The 13,723-nt window shown below is 41.7% G+C and overlaps 1 protein-coding gene across 1 annotated transcript in view; it reads left to right on the forward strand.

Moving 5' to 3' along the window:
• The first annotated feature begins 222 nt into the window (after nt 1–222).
• The window catches only part of LOC118371515 (voltage-dependent calcium channel gamma-2 subunit), a 115,502-nt gene continuing 102,001 nt past the window's right edge, over nt 223–13,723 (forward strand). The window contains exon 1 of the mRNA XM_052519142.1: nt 223–2,255. Coding sequence (XP_052375102.1) covers nt 2,030–2,255 — 226 coding nt within the window. The 5' untranslated portion in view covers nt 223–2,029. The remainder of the gene's footprint in view (nt 2,256–13,723) is intronic.

Genomic DNA, 13,723 nt, shown 5'->3' on the forward strand with positions numbered 1-13,723 from the left:
ATGCATTAATATAAAATACAGTCCTCCATAATCCTTCAACCAGTTCTAACTAACCCCACCCCCTCTTTTCACACACTCACACACACACACACACACACACACACACACACACACATACATACACAAAACCAGCCCGAAACCCCCGCACCCCCTACTCACCCCTCCCTCCACTCCAGAAATGGAATTAAAATCTTTAATAGGCTATCTTTCCAGCATCGGTGGACGAGCACTGTAGCCTACTAAAGCCAGAGTATAGCATCAGTCAATGTGAGAAGAAAATATACTCATAACCTTCAGCACTACAATCAACATTCAAACACTGACATAAACCATCGTTTTAGAGGAGAAACCCTCAATTAAATGCATAGCGCTGACACTGACATCCAGAATATACGGACTCCAATTTGCGCCCCTCTCAACGGCTCTGTGGATCGGTGCTCTTGGGTCGGCGTGGCGTGCTGTCGGTCTCTTCCTCCGGTTGTGTAATATTTTTCTAGCCCAGCTACACACTCCTACACCCTCAGAAGAAAAACTCCGCTGTCATCTGAACGAACAAGGGAAGGAACAAGGATTGGAACATATACTGTCGTTTCTTGCTTTGATTTGCAACTGAGTTTTCTATCAGATTATTTTCGATTTACATGGCGCAAGGGCTATGCAAGTGGGAAGGTTCTGGTTCCGGTTCTGGGTGTGATACAACCGTGCATTTGGATATCCAAGTAACAACAGTATTAACAGTGGTACTAAAACGGATCAGTTCCAGGATCCCCAACTCCTCTTTCTCCTCTTCCCGGCTCTATGTCGAGTAATGGTCGGCTTGCCTTGCTGGATGCACCCCGCTCTCTCCGGATCGTCGACTGCACCCTTTCCAACCGCAAATCCCCATTTTCAGCGGAAACCTTCAAAGAGCTAAGGGCTATATATGGAAACTGGGGATCAGAATTTTAGGAAAAAGGAAATCTAGCACTTGTTTCATTTGTTTTCTACCCGATTTATCTGTCTCTTTACTAATTAATTAATTAATTGGGCATGATTTCTTCATTCCATTGATGGTTGATATATCAAGTTGATGCAAGCCCTATAGTATTTTACTTTCTTATATAATACAGACCCCAGGGTTATTTTCTTTGTTTCCACTGGACTTAAATCGTCCATTTATTTACAATTGCTTTTCTTATTTTCCCTGTCCTTCATTTCCCGTCCCTGTTTCTCTCCTTGCTTTTCCACCTTGACTATAATAGCCCTGACATAGGGTTATTCAAACATAATTAAACATCAAATATATACAAATTCAGCATTATATGCCAACAATAATTGTAATTAATTTCGCATCTAAGAGACGTATTGACTTGCCAGGCAGGATTGTTGTAAGCCTACCATTACTCTAACACCACCCCCACCCTCTTCTCTTCATCCATTTCAGCTCATATTCATTCAGTGCTGTCCATAGAATAGTACTTATCTTCAAAACCTTGCATATCAAGAAACACATTGCCAGCGATCGACATGTGTTAAATGCTACATTGTAAAGCACGAGACAAAAGCTCGTCTCAAAGCGTAATAGCCTACTGAATTTTGATTGACGCTATCCCCTTTTCCATTTATGTTACAGTTTCTCTCTACCTATCACTTTCGGTGATTGTATAATATACATAATATTATCTTTACACTAGTAGGTTTATGCTGCAACTGCCAGTGTAGGCTAGTTGTAGTCATAGGGATAACAGTTGACGCTATAGTCTATTTTAGAGGCCATTACCTTGTCCATAATTCCTATATTTGGGGTAACATTTAGTAAGAACCCATCTGGGGAGAGAGACACTGCGTCCTCCTCCACAAACTACCCTAAAAGGAAACCCAATTTCTCTTAGTCAGTCCTCAGCCAAACGCAACCATAAGGTTCCTACCGCATCCACCTCCTTCCCCCTCCTTTCGTTCAAATATATCACATTTTTTTAGTTTGGTTTGGTCCCGTAAATTTTCAAATATTTATTTCCTATATATCAAGAGGAAAGGGGGTCCCCCTTTCATGGAATGCGGAAATATGGGTCTGTTTGACCGCGGAGTTCAGATGCTATTGACCACGGTCGGCGCATTTGCCGCCTTCAGTCTCATGACCATCGCGGTTGGCACGGACTACTGGCTGTACTCGCGCGGCACGTGCAAGTCAAAGTCGGTCAGCGATAACGAGACCAGCAAGAAGAACGAAGAGGTGATGACCCATTCGGGATTGTGGAGGACGTGTTGCTTAGAAGGTAATTGAGCCACATGCGTTTTGCAGTCACTTTATTTTCTCCATGTCAGTATACCATAGTGAACCTTTTAACCTGTAGCTACATGTAGTAAAACCTATCCCACTCGTTGACGTTATAACTTGTATCCCTTCCTTTGCTTTTCTACTGACATATGCCATGTGGATCAGGTTTATCTTAAGCCCCATACAGTGTATCAAATACAGAATTGGGCCAATGAACTACTGTAAGAACCCTCCATTTCACACCTCTTAGGCCTATACACAATCCCCAAGCAACACCTTAAAAACATGACTTTTCTACATTCTTTGCCACCAGTCGATTGTATGGTTCAAAACAGCACCAAGTGACCATGCCATTCTTCAAACATTTCTAATTGTGAAAACATGATAATGACCAGTGCACAAGAGCAACAGACAGTCAGCCATTCCTGTCAAATGTCTATTTCCATCCGTTTGACCTCGGTTTGATGGGGTACCTTAACAGTGCTTGTCATTTACCCTTTGACCTGGCAGTGCTTAGTATTTTCTGAGTTGTCAAACACAGTCACCTTTCAAGCGCAGGTTCAAGACCACCTCCCACGTCTTGACTTGACACACAGCGGGGTCTTGTTTCCTGTCATGCTCTGGCGGAGGCGTCAGATGCTGACTTTGAGCGTAACCTTGTGAGGTTATGCAGCATTACATCTTCTTAGCAGAGAGATTCACGCAGGCCTCCTGTCTCTCTGCACACTCCTCTGTCATTTGATAAGCAGTAAGCAGTCAGTCTCAGGTCAGATCTCTGCTCTAACAGCCTGAGGTGAAGTCAGCCCCAGGAAGTGGTTGATGAAAATAATGTCAGTGACACTCACAACTGTAAAGATCTGATGATTTGAACTCTTCAAAATGTGTATGTTTGCACAGAATAAAGTTGTGTTTTTTGTCATGTTAAATTCACATTGGCAAAAATGTATAAAAAATTGGAAATTACAGGGATGTATTTTTATTTAGAGAGTTTCCTGGGCAATAAAAGTACTGTTGTATGTTAATGTATTAATCGACATTACTGGGTGATTTTGACCAAGGTAGGATGGCTGACGTTGGCCATATCTGTCAGGGCGGCTTAAGCATCTGCTTAAGGTTTGTTCAAGGACTGTCTGACACCCTGCAGCTACCCTTTCCAGGAGCTCTCTGCATCTGTTCTCCTGTGCTAGCCAGGACATACAGTGGGAGAGACATTTTAGGTCTCAATGTGACCCTTCACGGGTTAACTACAGCTGTGGAGAGGTTTTCAAAGACTAGAGGTTTTTAACCTCTGTTGAAAATTCACACTTATCTGTGAAGGTGGAGTAAATCAGTGGTGTGATATGATTGGCCTTTGTCTTAGTCAGGCTGTTATGTAATTAACAGACAGTTGTTCATAGTCCAGACCTGACCAAAATCTCCTATACTTGGCACAAGGTGAATTACAATTACAAAGCCCATATGCCGCAGCTTCTCTTTTGTGGCAAGATAACAGCCACCCTCCTTTGAATTGGTGATCCAAATAGCAGGAAATGAACACTGATTTGTAATTTGTGATTCATGAATGGTCTCAGGCCTTGATGAGGGGAGGAAGCGGAGAACGGCACCATCGCATTTACACATCGAGGTCAGATTCATTTGAATACCAATCCAAACGACTTCCTGCTGTGGAAATTGGGCTTAAAAAAACGCAATCGGGTAAATTTATTCATGGGTAATTAGCACAATTTATACCGAAATCTGTGATATTGAAAAATAGGAAGTAAACTGTAGAGCCGGATCCAGCTGCAGTGGAGTATAAGCAGCAGCTCAGCCACAAGAAGCTCCTGCTACAGACCAGGTGTGGTGCTGCTATGTCTGCCATCTCAGGTGGATACTGTAACTACAGCATGAAGAGGTTCATGCCAATGCTGAAATCAAGTGGGTACTTTGTATGGAGAATCATCATCCTACACCTTGTGTCTCATATATCGGTAGCTACCTTGTTCTGATGGATGATGATGCATCCTGTCTGTATCACAACTGACAATGCAGACAGTGATTTGCTGTAGCCCAGCTCTGGCCCACTCATACAGCTCATGTTGTGTGCCCAGGTGGGCGAGGGGTTGTGTTTGTTTAATCAGCTCCTGGAGAGGAGAGCCCCTGATCACAGAGGGGAATGCCCATACAACCATCTACCACTCTACTGCTCACTCCAGTCACTGTAATACCATACATAGCCTCACCCATGAGAAAGTAACCATACAGGCTGAGTGTGAGTGTGAGTGTGAGTGCGTGCATGCGTGCGTGTTTGAAGGTAGAGGCACTTCTCACTGATCTCTCCTCCGGTGAACATTCAGGTCCTTTTCCCTCTCACTGGAAAGAGAGTGGAAAGAGAGTGGAAAGAGAGAGGGAAAGAGAGAGGGAAAGAGAGAGGGAAAGAGAGAGGGAAAGAGAGAGGGAAAGAGAGACGGAAAGAGAGAGGGAAAGAGAGAGGGAAAGAGAGAGGGAACGAGAGTGGGAAAGAGAGGGAAAGAGAGAGGGAAAGAGAGTGGAAAGAGAGAGGGAAAGAGAGAGGGAAAGAGAGAGGGAAAGAGAGAGGGAAAGAGAGAGGGAAAGAGAGAGGGAACGAGAGTGGGAAAGAGAGAGGGAAAGAGAGAGGGAAAGAGAGAGGGAAAGAGAGAAAGAGAGAAAGAGAGAGGGAAAGAGAGAGAGAGGGGAAAGAGAGAGGGAAAGAGAGAGGGAACGAGAGTGGGAAAGAGAGAGGGAAAGAGAGAGGGAAAGAGAGTGGAAAGAGAGAGGGAAAGAGAGAGGGAAAGAGAGAGGGAAAGAGAGTGGAAAGAGAGAGGGAAAGAGAGAGGGAAAGAGAGAGGGAAAGAGAGAGGGAAAGAGAGAGGGAAAGAGAGAGGGAAAGAGAGAGGAAAGAGAGAGGGAAAGAGAGAGGGAAAGAGAGAGGGAAAGAGAGAGGGAAAGAGAGAGGGAAAGAGAGAGGGAAAGAGAGAGGGAAAGAGAGAGGGAAAGAGAGAGGGAAAGAGAGAGGGAAAGAGAGTGGGAAAGAGAGAGGGAAAGAGAGAGGGAAAGAGAGAGGGAAAGAGAGGGAAAGAGAGAGTGGAGCACTTCGATGGTTCCATAAAATATGGTTTATATAGATTTTGTAGATTTACACTTGTTTTCACTAGTTGCCTGTGCTATCAGTCGTACAATAGCATATGCCATTGCTAAAGCATGCAATTCATTTGTAAAATCTCACATTGCCCTTGGAGCTGGTTCATATGAATGCTGAGTCCCTTGATCTGTTGCAGTATTTGATTCAATTGTCCTGACATCAGAGGAAGTAAAATATGTGTGCTATCAGCAAAGAGCCCTCCACAAGATTTGGCAACAATGTGCCCCTGGCTTACTATTTGGGCAAACAACATCTAACAGGAGTAACACAGTCCATTACGAGGAATGTCAAAGATTAGAGTTCAGCATACATCACAGTTCTATGCTTGCTTCACTCATTCACATCAAATGAGACGCAGTCATTTTAATATGTTTTGTATTGTAATTTGCACTGTATTATACAGTATATTTTATTATGTAGGTGGGTGGCCTTGTGAGAGCCAGAACGGCTCATAGGGCAGGAGTCATCTCATGTTTCTGAAGCATGAGGTAGAGGCAGGAGGTTATGTAGTACTATGTAGTGTTATGTATGTTATTCACATTTACATGTAAGTCAGTTAGCAGACGCTCTTATCCACAGTGACACATATATGTTCATACATTTTCGTACGGGTCCCCAAGGGTATCAAACCCACAAACCATGCTCAACCAACAGGAGGATTATGTATATATTATATTTCGTTGATTTGTTTCCTGTTTGGACCTGAGGAAGAGTAATTAGGGATCCCAATACAATAATAAATACTAAATTCCTCTTCTATAGTGAGAAATACATTTCCAAGACTACATTTTAAACAGAGTTAAATCCTTTGGAACCTCTATTGTAATAGTCATCCTAATACACTAGCACCCAGTTATACTAGCAATTATACTGGCAGTTATACTAGCAGTTATACTACCAGTTATACTAGCAGTTATACTGGCAGATATACTACCAGTTGTACTACCAGTTATACTGGCAGTTAAACTAGCAGGTATACTAGCAGTTATACTAGCACTTATACTAGCAGTTATATTACCAGTTATACTAACAGTTATATTACCAGTTATACTACCAGTTATACTACCAGTTATACTAGCAGTTATACTGGCAGTTATACTACCAGCTATACTAGCATTTATACTAACAGTTATATTACCAGTTATACTAGCAGTTATATTGGCAGTTATACTACCAGTTATACTGACAGTTATACTACCAGTTATACTGGTAGTTATATTATCAGCTATTGTACTACGAGTTATACTAGCAGTTATACTAGCAGTTATACTAGCAGTTATACTAGCAGTTATACAAGCAGTTATACTAGCAGTTATAATAGCAGTTATACTGGCAGTTATACTAGCAGTTGTACTGGCAGTTATACTAGCAGGTATACTGGCAGTTATACTAGCTGTTATACAGGCAGTTATACTATCAGTTATACTGGCTGGCAAGTATACTGGCAGTTATACTAGCAGCAATACTGGCAGTTATAGTAGCTGTTATACTGGCAGTTATACTGGCAGGTATACTGGCAGTTATACTACCAGTTATACTAGCAGTTATACTAACAGTTATACTGGCAGATATACTACCAGTTATACTACCAGTTATACTGGCAGTTAAACTAGCAGGTATACTAGCAGTTATACTAGCACTTACACTAGCAGTTATATTACCAGTTATACTAACAGTTATATTACCAGTTACACTAGCAGTTATATTGGCAGTTATACTGCCAGTTATACTAGCAGTTATACTGGCAGTTATATTACCAGTTATACTACCAGTTATACTACCAGTTATACTAGCAGTTATACTACCAGCTATACTAGCATTTATACTAACAGTTATATTACCAGTTATACTAGCAGTTATATTGGCAGTTATACTACCAGTTATACTGACAGTTATACTACCAGTTATACTGGTAGTTATACTATCAGCTATTGTACTACGAGTTATACTAGCAGTTATACTAGCAGTTATACTAGCAGTTATACAAGCAGTTATACTAGCAGTTATAATAGCAGTTATACTGGCAGTTATACTAGCAGTTGTACTGGCAGTTATACTAGCAGGTATACTGGCAGTTATACTAGCTGTTATACAGGCAGTTATACTATCAGTTATACTGGCTGGCAAGTATACTGGCAGTTATACTAGCAGCAATACTGGCAGTTATAGTAGCTGTTATACTGGCAGTTATACTGGCAGGTATACTGGCAGTTATACTACCAGTTATACTAGCAGTTATACTAACAGTTATACTGGCAGATATACTACCAGTTATACTACCAGTTATACTGGCAGTTAAACTAGCAGGTATACTAGCAGTTATACTAGCACTTATACTAGCAGTTATATTACCAGTTATACTAACAGTTATATTACCAGTTACACTAGCAGTTATATTGGCAGTTATACTGCCAGTTATACTAGCAGTTATACTGGCAGTTATATTACCAGTTATACTACCAGTTATACTACCAGTTATACTACCAGTTATACTGGCAGTTATACTAGCAGTTATACTAGCAGTTATACTGGCAGTTATACTAGCTGTTATACCGGCAGTTATATTGCCAGTTGTACTGGCTGTCAGGTATACTGGCAGTTATATACTAGCAGTTATACAAGCAGTTATACTGGCAGTTATACAAGCAGTTATACTGGCAGTTATACTACCAGTTATACTGGCAGTTATACTACCAGTTATACTAGCAGTTATACTGGCAGTTATACTACCAGCTATACTAGCATTTATACTAACAGTTATATTACCAGTTATACTAGCAGTTATATTGGCAGTTATACTACCAGTTATACTGACAGTTATACTACCAGTTATACTGGTAGTTATACTATCAGCTATTGTACTACGAGTTATACTAGCAGTTATACTAGCAGTTATACTAGCAGTTATACTAGCAGTTATACAAGCAGTTATACTAGCAGTTGTACTGGCAGTTATACTAGCAGGTATACTGGCAGTTATACTAGCTGTTATACAGGCAGTTATAGTAGCGGTTATACTGGCAGTTATACTGGCAGGTATACTGGCAGTTATACTACCAGTTATACTAGCAGTTATACTAACAGTTATACTAGCAGTTATACTAGCAGTTATATTACCAGTTATACTACCAGTTATACTACCAGTTATACTACCAGTTATACTAGCAGTTATACTGGCAGTTATACTACCAGCTATACTAGCATTTATACTAACAGTTATATTACCAGTTATACTAGCAGTTATATTGGCAGTTATACTACCAGTTATACTGACAGTTATACTACCAGTTATACTGGTAGTTATACTATCAGCTATTGTACTACAAGTTATACTAGCAGTTATACTAGCAGTTATACTAGCAGTTATACTAGCAGTTATACAAGCAGTTATACTAGCAGTTATAATAGCAGTTATACTGGCAGTTATACTAGCAGTTGTACTGGCAGTTATACTAGCAGGTATACAGGCAGTTATACCAGCTGTTATACTATCAGTTATACTGGCTGGCAAGTATACTGGCAGTTATACTAGCAGCAATACTGGCAGTTATAGTAGCTGTTATACTGGCAGTTATACTGGCAGGTATACTGGCAGTTATACTAGCTGTTATACAGGCAGGTATACTATCAGTTATACTGGCTGGCAAGCATACTGGCAGTTATACTAGCAGCAATACTGGCAGTTATAGTAGCTGTTATACTGGCAGTTATACTGGCAGTTATACTGGCAGTTATACTACCAGTTATACTAGCAGTTATACTAACAGTTATACTAGCAGTTATACTACCAGTTATACTATCAGGTATACTGGCAGGTATACTACCATTTATACTAGCAGCAATACTGGCAGTTATACTACCAGTTATACTAGCAGGCATACTGGCAGTTATACTGGCAGTTATACTACCAGTTATACTAGCAGTTGAACTGGCAGTTATACTAGCAGATATACTAGCCGTTATACTAGCAGTTATACTGCCAGTTATACTGGCTGTCAGGTATACTGGCAGTTATACTAGCAGTTATACAAGCAGTTATACTAGCAGTTATACTGGCAGTTATACCGGCTGGCAGGAATACTGGCAGTTATACAAGCAGTTTCACTGGCAGTTATACTAGCAGTTATACTAGCAGTTATACAAGCAGTTATACTAGCTGTTATGCTAGCTGTTATACTGGCAGTTATACTAGCAGGTATACTGGCAGTTATACTAGCAGTTATACTAGCAGTTATATTACCAGTTATACTGGCAGTTATACTAGCAGTTATACTAGCAGTTATACTAGCCGTTATACTGGCAGTTATACAAGCAGTTATACTGGCAGTTATACTAGCTGTTATACAAGCAGTTATACTGGCAGTTATACAAGCAGTTATACTGGCAGTTATACTAGCAGGTATACTGGCTGTCAGGTATTCTGGCAATTATACTAGCTGTTATACAGGCAGTTATACTGCCAGTTATACTGGCTGTCAGGTATACTGGCAGTTATACTAGCAGTTATACAAGCAGTTATACTGGCAGTTATACCGGCTGGGAGGAATACTGGCAGTTATACAAGCAGTAATACTGGCAGTTATACTAGCAGGTATACTGGCAGTCATACTAGCAGGTATACTGGCAGGTATACTACCAGTTATACTAGCAGCAATACTGGCAGTTATACCACCAGTTATACTAGCAGGCATACTGGCAGTTATACTGGCATTTATACTACCAGTTATACTGGCAGTTATACTAGCAGATATACTAGCTGTTATACTAGCAGTTATACTGCCAGTTATACTGGCTGTCAGGTATACTGGCAGTTATACTAGCAGTTATACAAGCAGTTATACCAGCAGTTATACTGGCAGTTATACCGGCTTGCAGGAATACAGGCAGTTATACTGGCAGTTATACAAGCAGTTATACAAGCAGTTTTACTAGCATTTATACTGGCAGGTATACTGGCAGTTATACTGGCAGTTATACTGGCAGTTATACAAGCAGTTTTACTAGCATTTATACTGGCAGGTATACTGGCAGTTATACAAGCAGTTTTACTAGCATTTATACTGGCAGTTATACAAGCAGTTTTACTAGCAAATATACTGGCAGGTATACTGGCAGTTATACTGGCAGTTATACAAGCAGTTTTACTAGCATTTATACTGGCAGTTATACTGGCCTATGCTTTGGAAGTCTGTGCAAACTAGTCTGTGTGTTATTGTCATACTAAGGCAGAGCCATACAAAGGGGATGAGGTAATGGGATTTGTCTGGGTCTATGTTCTGTGTGTGTTAAGCATTCAATAAACATGTGTGGTGCTAATGGATTGAGCCCCAGAGGGATGGGGGAACACTGCTCCATTCTGTCTGGGCTGGGCGACTGCCTCCCGGAGTATCCACATCGGTCGGCACGGCCTCCTCTCCTCACATCCAGGTATAGCACACCGCCACGCCTCGCTCCAAGCTAATCTGCCCCATTCATCTTCATTACAGCCCCCCCCCCTCTGCCTCGGCTATAGGAGGAGAAACAGAGGAAGGGAGGAGGAGGGGGGCGGGCAGGAGGTGCAAAAGAAGATGGGAAAATCCTTTGACAAAAGAGGGCTACTTTGGTGGCTGTGTTTCCCCCCCTTTCCCCGTATCACCTGTTGTATGAGTGGTTTCTTCAGTAAGACCAATAATTCACCCCCTGCCTCGGGGTTCACTGGCAGAGCCGTTTCCCATGAAGGACTATCAGCAATAGAGGGAATACATGTGCTTTCTTTGCTACCTCGATGCCGCTTGGAAGAGTAGTCCAATGCTTTGTGATGCCATATGAATGAAAATATATGGGGGCAGCTTAACCCTCTGCATGAAAAAAACTTGAAATCCACCCACCCTTTCCTGGTTTTTCAGTTGTGGAAATGGACTGGTGCTGAAGAGAATGCATGTAGGATGGTTGAGGAAATGAATGACTAAACTCCAGAACATGTTTGTGGGGCCTCCCTCGGTTCCTTCCTGTCAATCACCTTGAGACTATACCCGTGTGCGTGTACAGGCACTGTATCTTACGGTTTTCTACATGAGTAAGTGGGTGTGAGAGAGAGACACAGAATGAGAGATCGTGCAGAGATTGTTGGGCTGGGCAGTGCCAGTGCTCCAGAGCAGGATTAGTCTCATAGTCCAATCAGATAAGGATTACACCGGCTGGCACAGGCCCACCCAGGCTAATGACCCGACCCTAAAGTGGCATTAGGCTGTATTATGACACGGCTCCACTGTACACCCAGCTGCATGAACAGGATAACATGCCCGCATATCCGCCATCAAGGAACCCAAGCGTAGCCACGCACACCAGTGTACTGGATGGCCATATCAAGTTGAATACAGAGTACTATATCCGTGGCAATTCAGAGTGGTCTGGTCTTCAACCACTTGTTGAGATAGGGGCAATAGGGGTTCATGGACAATCCCTCCCTTAGTTTCATTGGACTGGCTATCCACACTCGGAGGGTTGTGGAATGACATCTGCCCCAGTCACATCCCTCCTCTCAGCTGCTATCTAAGTGACTGGGCTCTATTGCACTGTCACTTCTCCCAGAGACCATAGATAGATGTGATTCATTTAGCTCTGACCTGTCTGCCGTTGTGGCTACAGTAGCTCTGCTCTGCTGGGACTGCAGAAAGACACGAATGGTCTGGACTGTTTTATTGGTCTGTACACTGGTCCGTTCTATTGGCCACTAAGGCCTGATTATTACATTACAGTCATTACTAGATGGGGCTGTGTGAGACTCAATCACCTTCATTACAGTAGTGCAGTGTCTGTGGTGTCAGTCTGTCTGTCATTGTCCCACTGTGGAGATGGCCATGTACTGTAGTTCTACTCCATTATAATGTACTGTCCATTGCCTTGGGGTTTCCTCTTATTGGAGAGAGAGTGAATAGTGGGAGTGATTATGGTTCAGTACAGTCTTATATGCTGTTGCAGTGTTTTGGTCATGTGTAGGTCAATCACTAAGCCCCTCCTTTCTGATGTTATAACATGCTTTAGTACAGTGAAGGTTATATCACTTTCCTATCTGGTTTTCTCATTCTCATTCTATGCTCCAGTATAGTGGAGGTGTGTATGTAGTATGTAGGACTCTCCATGCTATTCTGAATCTCGCCTCCCCCACACTTAGCTAACTGTACCTGCCAGAGAAGGCCTCTCCTGGTTTGGCAGTGGTGTGAAGCGACATAATCCTCATCTTCTTCTCCTCTATGTGCCTGTGTTTTGTGATGGGCTATGGAGGGGGAAATGCCATAGGAATTGGTTTAGGGTATGATTAACGGCACTGATGGCTTTGATCGATGGGAGACGTGCTGTAAACTTTGGTAGCCCTGTCCCATAAAAGCTTTTGTTGTGTCTTTGGCTATGCCGGATTAAGTGATATGACATGCTATTCCATAAAATAATTTCTCCGTAATTATTATCACCTGATTGAACTAATCATGTAAATGTAATTAACTAGAGAGTCGGGCACCACACCAAATAATATTTATAGAGCTGTTATCTTCCGAATAAACTCTTAAAGACCTAGTAATATTTTACATCAATAGCAGTCAATCTGAGAAATAGAGCGTTTGGCCAAACGCAGGGCTATTTCTGCCTGGCGCGTTTCAGATGTGGGTATGCTCGGTCATTATTAATTTCTCAAGTGAGGACAAAGAGTCAGCCGATTGAAATTCACGAGATAAAAGCTTGACCAGCGACATATATCTCTGTCTCTCTCACGAGTAGACCAAGGTGCATTTTGTTGTTTGCCGCGTGTTCCGGTTAAAACATCATCAAATAACGCCGAAAAGGGTTTGAACATAATACGTTATAAGTAAAACCTTTCCCTTGCTAAGGGAATCCTATGTGCTGCATTTTCAGGCACAAAGGAGGGTTTAGCTTGCATGCTAAAGCTAACAAGGGAAAATAGCAATTTTTCGTTCCTTGTGCCATGTTGAAATTGATCTGCCTTGCGGAACGAAAGTCCCGGCCCGGGTAGTTCCGTTTGATTTCAGCGTGTGAAATCATTGACCTCTGACGTGTGCCCAGGATATTCGTTCATGAAGAATTATTCAGGTCACACTCAAGTCATTACTTATGATATCCAGACAGATATCAATGTCTTATCCAATTGAACTAGTAAGTATAAATCTGGCAATTTACATTCTGAAATAGATATTTAAATAATATCCAAATTGATGAGTTTTCTAATTAAGACATTGTAAACTTTTTCCAAACTAACCTAGATGAAGCAACTTCTCAGGTTAATTAAAGTTGAATTCCCAAGTAGCCTATACAGGTCTGATTTATCATTAAAT

The sequence above is a fragment of the Oncorhynchus keta genome, chromosome 5 (genome assembly GCF_023373465.1).
Source record: "Oncorhynchus keta strain PuntledgeMale-10-30-2019 chromosome 5, Oket_V2, whole genome shotgun sequence".
NCBI classification, from domain to species: Eukaryota; Metazoa; Chordata; class Actinopteri; order Salmoniformes; family Salmonidae; genus Oncorhynchus; species Oncorhynchus keta.